Consider the following 10,426-nt stretch of genomic DNA (forward strand, 5'->3'; position numbering starts at 1 on the left):
TCCTCCCATTTTTTTGCTGCTTGAACTTTGGTGCAAATCCCTTTTGCGAATTGTGGATTCGCCTTTCTAATTGTTGTTTGGTACTCACGACTTTCGACCTGCATAAAATTAACAAAATTAGTATATATTTATTATTTGGTTACTATAAAACCATAAATAATCGCAAACAACTTACACTTTAACAAGTTTACCCACAATACGCTACACGATCGAAAGCAAAATTGCATTCGACTCTAAATTCGGTAAACAACGAAAATTTCGATAGCGTTGCACCGCTCATAATACCAAATTGACATTCGATTTTCGATCTTCGACAACCAGCGAATATCGAAGATCGAATGTAACTCATAATAGGGGCCAAGTACTCAGAAACAAGTACCCACCTATAAATAACAACTCAGCAATAATCGAATTCTATCGAAAAACCAACAAAACACATTACAATACCATCACTAACTTCCAAGTAAACCTATAAAACAGATGACACAAGTCAAACTATAACTGGAAATAAAAGAAAACATATCTTGGAGTTGGCGTTTTAGCTCTTAAGCTGGCCAAATAAATCTTCAATCTTTCCTCAGAAATACTGAAGCAACCTAAACCCCTCCAAAAAAAAAAGATATTTAACGTAATACACAAGACATTTGTGAAAGATTTTGTTTCTCTTCTTTATAACTCAAGTATAAAAACGGCGAAATGGGTAAAGGTTTCAACAACTACATGTGTAAGAAGTTCTTCCACCCTGCATCTAGAGACAATCTGAAAAGAGTAAGTAAAATTATTTCACAATTATCTTCTTACTTTAAAGTATATAGTAGACTGTTTTGTAAGTTAATATTAACTTACATATTAATTTAAAAATGTTTACAAATTTGCGCAGGTATGGATGGCCGAGCAGCAAGCAGAGGCCTACAAGAAGAAGCAGGAGGAGCTACGAACCCAGTACGAAAAGGAACAAAATTTGCACGAAAACAAAGCGATGCTAAGTAAAGACAGCAAAGACAAACTAAGTGTAAACTTCATGTACGAGCCTCCTCCAGGCGTACGTAAGGAACGCGAAAAAGACACCACTGAGCCAGAATACAAATTTGAGTGGCAACGGAAATTTAATGCGCCCCGCGAATCTTACTGTAAAGGGGACACGGAAATTCGCGATCAGCCTTTTGGTATCCAGGTTCGAAATGTACGTTGCATTAAATGCCACAAGTGGGGCCACATCAATACCGATAAAGAGTGCAGCATGTACAGCATTTCCATGAGTGAAGCTCGAAAACTGCACTCTGAGGCTGAAGCAAACGAAATGATGGCAAAGAATGTGCTTGAAGAGCAGATGAAGGAAGATGGGTTGGTTATGAAACGATCCGCCATGGAGCTTCAGAATATCAAACAAATGAATCACCAACACAGATTGGTGCCTAGTGATGATGAAGATAATGAGGTGAAAGGTGAAAAGCGAGAAGGAAAAGGTGAACTAGCTTTTCTAAAATCGCTGAGCAAGGAACAAAAACTTGAATTGCTAAAGAAATTAGAAAAAATTGAGAAATTGAAGAAGAAAAAGGAAAAACGTAAATTGAAGAAAAGTAAGACGCAGAAAAATAAAAAAGAAAAGAAATCGAGGAAAAATCGTTCAAAGAAGTCAAGCAGTAGCAGCGGAAATTACACAGATGAAAGTGAAGATGATCACAGCTCCAAAAAAGGAAAACATAAGGCAGCAAAGAAGAAATCAAAAGAGGATAAAAGAAAGGGGCGACACGAAGTGTCGAGCGACGACTCACAGTCTTCCACCGATTCCTCCAATTCAGAATCAGAGAGCGATGATGTATTGCCAAAAGAATCATTAAAGAACAGACATCATTCAAGTAAATATGATAGAAATAGTAGCCCAAGGGACGTGCAGCGGAGCCGGCGCAGCCATTCACGCGATGGAGATAAAGACCGTGGACGCAACGAAAGTAAACATAGTAGCTCTAGCCGATGCGACCGAAAGGTAAGGAGTCGTTCAAGAGAACGCAAGGATTTAAATCACCCAAGGGAGATTCGTAGAGGCCATCGCAGTTCTTCGGAGGAAAGTCGTCATAACCATGCAAAAGGTGATCGTCAAAACCGAAGCAGATCCAGGGATCGGCGTCGAGAACGTAACCGTTAGCAGATGTCCGTATAATCATATGGGTGATCCAGAGTCAAATTTGTAAAATGTAACAGGATCAGACTACAAATTTTACATTCGAAATCACTCTTATAAAAATTATATATCTATGAACGATTGAAATAAAATAAGAACCGTATATTCAGAATTTTTAATGAATGAAATATTAATTATAATAATGTGTTAGTTGAGTTCAAATTTAGTCATCTGAAACGTAGCAAATAATTCAGTTTCTAACGGCGGCGGTAGTGCTCGATCCAGGAGTCACACAGAAATCCGTACCATGATTGCCAGAGTCGCGTGGAACATTCTATAAAACGATATATTAAATATGCAAGAATATTTGAATAAAAGCGACATACCTTGACTTGAATGTGGCTGCTAAGCATTGCTACACGCAAAATGGACATACGCAAACGCCTTTGATATTCCCTACTCATACTAATGGCACGCTCAAAAGTGCTGTTACGCTGATCAGCTTCTTTGGCGCACAGTATTTTGTTTTGGGAATCAATACGCGCCTGTATTTGGCCATCTAAAATAAGTTGCATAACCTCGTTTTCCAAAGCGGGCACACTGCGGTTAAAAGCGGTAGCCATTTTACGCATATCGGCCGATAAATAAGGACTAAAGTATTGAATTAGCGCGCGATTTCGTATCTTTGTGTAGAGTGTGTTAACGTGTGGTGCTATGTACATATCTAGCAACAAATTATCGCGAATATCATCGAGTAACTTCAGGCAGGACGCGTATTTCGATTCGTAGAATTTAAAAATTATATCACGCAGTTGTGGCTCTAATTCGAGAAACAACTTGAACGAGCTCGACGATATTACATTTCTTTGCAGCTCTTGGCGATCAAAAGTGGCTAGTGCACAAAGTCCACCATAAGTAGCAATATTGTTTTGAGAGAGCATCTCTGGAAACTCGCAGTGATCGAAGCTGGCTTGCAAAAATTTCTTGGCTGCTGATTTGTATTTTCTTGTCTGCAATTCGGCAAGGCCTGCAGCGCACTTAAGACGCGTTGCAACGGACTGCAAGAATTATTTCCAAAATAGTATATGTACATATATATATATACGTAAGTATATTTTGTAAGGATTACATACCAAGTTGGCTTCTTTTGGACCCTCCATGAAATCAGGTGTGCTCTCTGCTTTGTTGACATAGCTAAGCACATGCGCCCAGTTCTGTAAGTACAACGACACTTTAATCACGTTCAGACACATATTGATCACATGTTTGCCGCTTGTGCAATAGTCGCGTGCACGCGAATAGCATTTTAGCGCATTGGTGAGATCCCCACAGGTCAAATAGTGATCGCCCAAGTCATCATGGCCACGTCGAATGCTCTCCTTGATCGAATTTGATTTATAATTTTTTAAATCCGAGTCTAATTTTTCCAAATTGAATGCAGCTTGTTTGGTCTTTGTTTCAACCCAAGTGCTATCGAAAGTTGGCAAGTCTAACCCATCTACACCACCGACAGCCCCACCAGCTTGCGCAGCCGATTGAGCAGCAACATCAGGTAAGCCAGCAGCTCCGCTAGCTTGACCAGAGCCACCAGCACTTAGTTCTGATAATTTTTTGTGCAGAGACTGGTACATGCTAACATTGTAAGTTGTCATTACATGTTTAATAGCCATCTTTAGAGCCTCGACACGAAGTGTTGGGCACACATCGGCCACAAATTTTAGACGGTATAACGTAGCCAACCCCGTATACGAATTTGCATACACTTCGAGATCAAGTGAAGGATTCTCAACAATCAGCTGCTGTTCCTCATTGTTGTCATTGTCTTCGATGGGTGCGTCCACTTGCATCGGTTCGATAGCATTCTTTTGTTAGCGAGCGATGTGAAAAACGATGAATGAAAGATGTACAATAAAAACAATGACATACGGTAGTTTGGATATTTGGAAGATGCATTTAATACAACTTACCTGCGCCAATGGTCCCGGCATCAGTGACATATTCTTAGTCGTATTAAGAAATTATGAATTTTTACGCTTATACAAACAAGTTTATAAGTAGTGGCGAAACGATGCTAGCGAATATTAATAAATACTCGATACCTTTTCTCAAGTACCAAGTTCCTTTTACTCGATGCTTATAACTGCGATACCACGTAATTATCGATTCTTTTATATCGATGCTTTTAAAGTGCTGGGAAATTTCTTTTTCCAATGTAATGTGAATAATGTGAGTTATGACAGCCAGGAATAAGCAATTGGCAAAAATCCGAAAAAGGTGATTACTTAAATTTCAAAGGCTTATTATACAAATATGCATGCGAAATTCGTTGTTCTTCATTTGTTTAGATTGTTTTATTTTGCTTCTTTGTCTTACAAAACTGGTCTATAATTGAAAACACAGAGTTGCGTAACGAAAGTTATCTTAATAATCGTGTAATTATCATTAAATCTAGGGATACCGAAGGTGGAAATTTATATGGCTAATATCCAAGAATGATAGGATAGAAGCTTGAGCCTTCCGAATTAGCTTTTTCAACCATTTCATTTCATTACGGGTGCAATGGTGTTGTACATGCTTTCTTAATTCCCAACAAGCAACACATCTATTTAAATACTACGGGCTCAAAAGTACTCTGAAAGTAACTAAATAGTTACTCCAAGCCGAGTGACTCAGTTCTATACAAAAATCTCAGCAATAGTTTTGGCCTTTTGGTTTGGTAGGGCAAACACTTCTGGTAATTGGGTTTATAATTAGGAACTATGATCAGCTTTTGGATAATTTTCGCCTTCGCTTTGCCATACGTGATCCAGAACTCCATCAATAATTTTAAGTATATTCAATTGATGGTCTCTCTCTAGCGTTTTTTCCATGTCACCATCATTGAACTGATTTCTTTTTTACACATTAGACTAGCCATGGCCGATTTGCAATTGCATTCATCTTATCCCAACTATGCCTTCGGATCCCTCAACTTTGGAACAATGCTTACATTCTATAGCACAAGATCGTTGAGATGGTTGTTGGATGTTGTTCCTTTTTACGATGCCCGGTCTCGAAGTCATAATTTTTCGATCTATCTAAGTGATGCGTGGCCTAATTTTATTGGAACCGTTATCCATGCAACTAATAGTCACGCACTAATTCATTTCCGGCTTTCCGAAGACTCTGCTTCATAATACGATCACTTTTTCTTGCCCATTTATATACTCTTACTATTCGGCAACAGCTCGTCTTTTTTGCTACATCTGCTTGTCATACGGCATTCGTGCTTTTTTTAGTATCGCAATCTTTCGGTATTCTTTCCAGTTGCTTCGCTAATGTTCATAATCCGTTAAAATTTTTTAAACGGGTTTTAATAACCTCTGGTATTTTCCCCAATATATATTTGATCGCATCTTTTAAAATTGAAAATTTTTTGCTGTGTAACCCTGTCATTTTATAAGAAAATGATTGTGAATGAATGTTTCTAAAAAGAAGGAGAAGTACGCCCCACATGTTCAAAAGAATATAGGCTAGACGAAGAACAGTTTTAACAAATTAATTTTAATATTTACTAATATTGATTACGAGTATAAGCGTAATGTCTACGGAAAACTGTGAACAAAACTGTACAATTCAACAAGTAGACCAAAATAGTGAGGTACAAAACGATGTGAATGAATTATCCGCGGTAGCTGGAGGAAGCTCGGACGTAGAATCTAATGAAACAGCTAATGATGAATTCAATTACTTAAAACGCAACGAATTCACTTCGGAAATTTATAAAATAGAAGTACGGAATTTGGGATACTTTGGCATTGGCGTAAGAAAATATGAACAGGCTTAACTAATGCGGATCTAATACAATTTCGTATATCTTATAATTGCATGTAACTACGTAGGAATTCAAGAAGCTATTGAAATCCAAGCTGAACTTAAACATGACTAAGATTAAATCGCCGTTGAGAAAAGAATTCGCTTTCGTTTGTTTTCGTAGTCAAGAGGACCAACAACGTGCAATTGAAACTCTTAATGGCTACAAGTGGAAAGGCAAAGTTTTACAAGCGTCTGTACGTATGAAATTATTTTAAAACACTTAGGATTTCATATAAAGCTTATACTATCTATCAGGCTGCGAAAGCATCTGCCGATCCGCTGCAGAAGCGCCGCAATGAGCATGCTCAGCGTGAGGAGGGAGCTGTGCAGCCAAAGCGTCAACGCACATCTGCCGACGCAATCTGTCCCTACGCCAACTTGCCTTACGAAGAACAATTGCAAAAGAAAAGCATTGAAATGCAGGAGCTTCTAAAGAAATTCACAAACAAATTACGCAATATTAATCAAGAAGCTAAGAAAATATTGAACGATTTTCAATTCGATGGTGTGAAAGCGGCTCCGCAAATCAATGGATATCGAAACAAAAATGAATTCACTGTTGGGAAGAATGTTCAGGGTGAAATAGTTGTTGGCTTCCGTTTGGGAAGCTATGCTGATGGTTCGGTGGAAGTTTCGGAAATACAAGACCTACCTCATATTCCAGATTCGGCAAAGTGGGCGGCACAAAGTTTTCAACAGTTTGTTAGAAATTCAAACTTTTTGCCTTTCAATCCTGAGGACAATTCTGGGCATATACGACAGTTGATGGTGCGTACATCTGCACATACGGGTGAGATAATGTTGGTTGTTGGAGTTTATTCCTCCAATTTAAACGATACTGAAGTGGTAGACTTGAAGAGTAAACTTAGAGAATATTACGAGACTTGTACCGAAAATCAAAACGGGTTTAAATGCACATCATTATACTACCAAGATGTAAAACATAGGCAAGCGGGTCAAATGGTGTCACCTGTCGAGCATCTCTCCGGTAGCACGCATAACACCGACACCATACACTCTCTCTCTTTTAAGATAAGTCCACTAGCATTTTTTCAAATAAACACTCAAGGCGCTGAAGTCCTTTACGATAAAGCTATCCAATTAGCTGCACCCCAACCGCATTCCACAGTGCTGGACATTTGCTGCGGCACTGGCACAATAGCCCTGGCCTTTTCAAAACATTGCAAACAAGTCCTAGGAGTAGAAATTATACCAGAAGCAATAAAAGACGCAGAGTTTAATGCGGCAGCTAACAAGATTGGGAATTGTAAATTTTTTGCTGGTAACGCAGATGACTACATACAGTCAATGGTGCGTGAAGTTGTGTACGGCAACGCTCCTGGTGCGCCGCTAGACCTGATAGCCGTAGTGGATCCGCCGCGGGCCGGATTACGTAAGAATTTCATTACAAAATGTCTGTTTGAAATAAAATTCATTCTGATTTATATTTTAGACAATAAATCAATAGCAGCAATACGCGCAGCAAGTGCGATTAAACGACTGGTATATATATCTTGCAACCCGGTACATGCCCAAAGAAATTGGATTGAATTGGGCCGGCCTGAGTCGAAGCAATACAAAGGCGATCCCTTCTTCCCGAAAACAGCCATTGCCGTAGATATGTTTCCACACACCACACACACAGAATTGGTAATTCTTTTCGAACGCAAGGCGCAGTCGGTAGCTCCAGGAAAATCTGAGGATGTGAAAACCAAGGATAATAGCGATGACACTCCTGATGCAAACCAAACTGATATCGTGAAATGAAAGTCGACGTTGAATCAACGAAAAGTTAACATTTTTTTGTTCCAAGGAATGTGTGAATACGCTAAATACTAATATTTTTGTTTAGCAGCAAAAATAATAAGTCCGATTTCGTTTTGCATAGTCTGAAAAATTATAAATAATAATTGAATATAAATAAATTTTATATAAATATAACTTTAAATTTGTTAGCCGGCTATTACTTAACTAAGTTATTAGAAATTATAGAATGGTACAAAATGATCTGCAATATGTAGGGTTGGGATAATTTGCATTCCAAAATTTGTAAACAAAACTCAGCTGATGTGGAGCTTTTTTGTGTTCACCACTGGTAGGTGTAAAATATTCACAATGATCGGACTAACCCAACATTGCATTATAAGTAAGAACAAGAACAACCATTTGCAATTGAATTTGGGCAAATAACGTCGTATTCCTACTTAATCAGTCAATTCCTACTTAATCGGTCTGGACCATTTTTATGGGTATTGGCAGCACTGATGTAAAACTTCAGTTTTTAGATGTTGCAAAAGACTTAAAAATTTATCAATTTGTCATAATACGAGGGCGAATCAATAAGTCTGTGACTTTTTGTATTTCTGAACTCTTTACTGAAAAAGAAATACTGCTCCTGTCAACAGGCATCTGTCAGTTGACTCCTGTCAAAATTTGAACGTGCTGCGTCAGTTAGTTTGTGTTTTACAGCTACCTTTATCAGACTACCCAGTAATTTGAGGAGAAAATGGAAAAAACTGAATTTCGTGTGCTTATTAAGCCGATTAACGCTTAGAAACCCACTGTTTCGACTGTTGTTTGGTCTCTGGTGTGTGGTGATGGATCCATGTTTCGTCCACGGTTACAAAACGGCGCAAAAACTCCTACATATTGCAATTAAACAACGCCAAACCGTCCTGTGAAGTTGTTACACGATTGCGTTTGTGGTCGACTGTGATTTACTGGGTAGTCTGATAAAGGTAGCTGTAAAACACAAACTAACTGACGCAGCACGTTCAAATTTTGACAGGAGTCAACTGATGTTGTTGATGCCTGTTGACAGGAGCAGTATTTCTTTTTCAGTAAAGAGGTCAAATATACCAAAAGTCACGGCCTTATTGATCCGCCCACGTAGTTTATGCCTAACATCGCAGCATTCCAATTTTTTGCGAAAAACTCCACTAAGCTTGAAATTTATCTCTGAAATAAAAGGTTATGCTGCATAAATTGAACCAGATCTCTATCAAAACCTTGTCGGATATGAACCTCTGGAACACATAAAAAAGTTACGTGGCACCACTATTTTAATATTTCTCTCTTGGGTATGATTTTTAGTTTGTTAACATTTTAGTGTGAACTTGTTTCTGATTACTATTGATTGTTTGGGGGGAAATATGGTGTCGAGATAGTGACGTCACTGCCAGATAATACAATTTTTGAAGTGAAAACTTCTTTAGAATCGTTGGGAGTGATTTGAGGAAAAGTGAAACGAAAAAAGCGACCAACTTGGCTACGAAGCGTTATATTATATGTTGATATAAAAGTAGCGACGAAATAAATAAAAATAATTTTTATTTTTTCTTGTGATTTGAACCAAGGATTTTGGATCGGAAGCTCACATTGCTAGTCGCTCGGCTACCGCGCCATGCTGTCGTCGCTGGCCTAAAAGTTATTTAGTTACGAAGCGTTATATTATATGTTGATATAAATAATTTTTGTGAGCGTGTAATTCTCAAAAGTTTTAGTAGGTTTATTATTTAAAATGTATTGACTAGGTAGTGTGGTTATCAGCTTAACATCTGATAGATCCTCCATCGGAGGACAACAAATGTTAAACTGATTTTTGGAAATGGGCGGAGTGTTTTAGGGGCTTGCTCCTTCTCTGCGACGGGTTGACCCGGTATTGCAGTACCGCCGGGATTTCGGCTTTGAATAAATACAAGAAAAAATATACTAATACATTTAGCTTTGGTGGGAAGAGCCATAAATTTTTATATGAATACATGTAGACGAAAATGGAATTTTTTTTTTTGAAATTTGCATTGTAGGACATTTCTGATTATTTGTTGAAAACAGTTTTTTGGCTTTTCTATTTTTGGTTTAGATACTGAAAGTCAGTTTAAGTGAATCGGTATAAATATTTCGTACATTAATTTTTGAAGTGAAAACTTCTTTAGAATCGTTGGGAGTGATTTGGGAAAAAGTGAAACGAATTACATATAAACGTAGCGACGAACTAAATAACTTTTAGGCCAACACCGACAGTATGGCGCGATTGCCGAGCGGCTAGCAATGTGAGCTTCCGATCCAAAATTCTTGGTTCGAATCACAAGAAATAAAATTTTTTTTTTTTGAAATTTGCATTGTAGGACATTTCTGATTATTTATTGAAAACAGTTTTTTGGATTTCAGCCTTGAATAAATACAAGAAAAAATATACTAATACATTTAGCTTTGGTGGGAAGAGACATAAATTTTTATATGAATACAAGTAGACGAAAATGGAAGAAATTTGTAAGTCTGTTTCTTCGGTCCGTTTGGGTATTTTTTTTGACAACATCGAAACCAAAGCATTTGTATCATATTTTATCTATCATAAGCCACTCGTATCATTTGTTGAAATTGAAAACATTGAGGATCAATAATGATAAAATGAAGAAAATAAAATATGAACTTTATAGCAATATTATA

The 10,426-nt window shown here is 37.7% G+C and overlaps 3 protein-coding genes and 1 pseudogene across 4 annotated transcripts; 3 read left to right on the forward strand and 1 right to left on the reverse strand.

Annotated features, from left to right (window-relative positions):
• The first annotated feature begins 461 nt into the window (after window positions 1-461).
• Window positions 462-2,294, forward strand: LOC129241052 (corepressor interacting with RBPJ 1). Its single transcript, XM_054877190.1, has 2 exons — window positions 462-768; window positions 881-2,294. Exons 1-2 carry the CDS (start codon window positions 697-699, stop codon window positions 2,144-2,146), a joined length of 1,338 nt encoding a protein of 445 aa, XP_054733165.1. The 5' UTR covers window positions 462-696; the 3' UTR covers window positions 2,147-2,294.
• LOC129241051 (COP9 signalosome complex subunit 1b) lies at window positions 2,264-4,228 on the reverse strand. The gene is made up of 4 exons (XM_054877189.1): window positions 4,090-4,228; window positions 3,256-3,984; window positions 2,509-3,180; window positions 2,264-2,456 (listed from the first exon to the last, which is right to left on the reverse strand). The coding sequence occupies exons 1-4, from the start codon at window positions 4,117-4,119 to the stop codon at window positions 2,373-2,375; spliced, it is 1,515 nt and encodes a 504-aa protein (XP_054733164.1). The 5' UTR covers window positions 4,120-4,228; the 3' UTR covers window positions 2,264-2,372.
• A 1,375-nt stretch (window positions 4,229-5,603) lies between these two features.
• Window positions 5,604-7,925, forward strand: LOC129242397 (tRNA (uracil-5-)-methyltransferase homolog A). Of its 2 annotated transcripts, none has more exons than XM_054879018.1 (4): window positions 5,604-5,924; window positions 6,004-6,171; window positions 6,233-7,370; window positions 7,431-7,925. In XM_054879018.1, exons 1-4 carry the CDS (start codon window positions 5,703-5,705, stop codon window positions 7,742-7,744), a joined length of 1,842 nt encoding a protein of 613 aa, XP_054734993.1. In that variant the 5' UTR covers window positions 5,604-5,702; the 3' UTR covers window positions 7,745-7,925. The 2 variants fall into 2 exon arrangements, with proteins under 2 accessions (XP_054734993.1, XP_054734994.1); XM_054879019.1 differs by having other exon boundaries at window positions 5,604-5,894.
• A 1,562-nt stretch (window positions 7,926-9,487) lies between these two features.
• LOC129243249 (U2 spliceosomal RNA) lies at window positions 9,488-9,671 on the forward strand (annotated as a pseudogene).
• The last annotated feature ends 755 nt before the right edge of the window (window positions 9,672-10,426 follow it).

The sequence above is a fragment of the Anastrepha obliqua genome, chromosome 3 (genome assembly GCF_027943255.1).
Source record: "Anastrepha obliqua isolate idAnaObli1 chromosome 3, idAnaObli1_1.0, whole genome shotgun sequence".
Lineage (NCBI taxonomy): Eukaryota > Metazoa > Arthropoda > Insecta > Diptera > Tephritidae > Anastrepha > Anastrepha obliqua.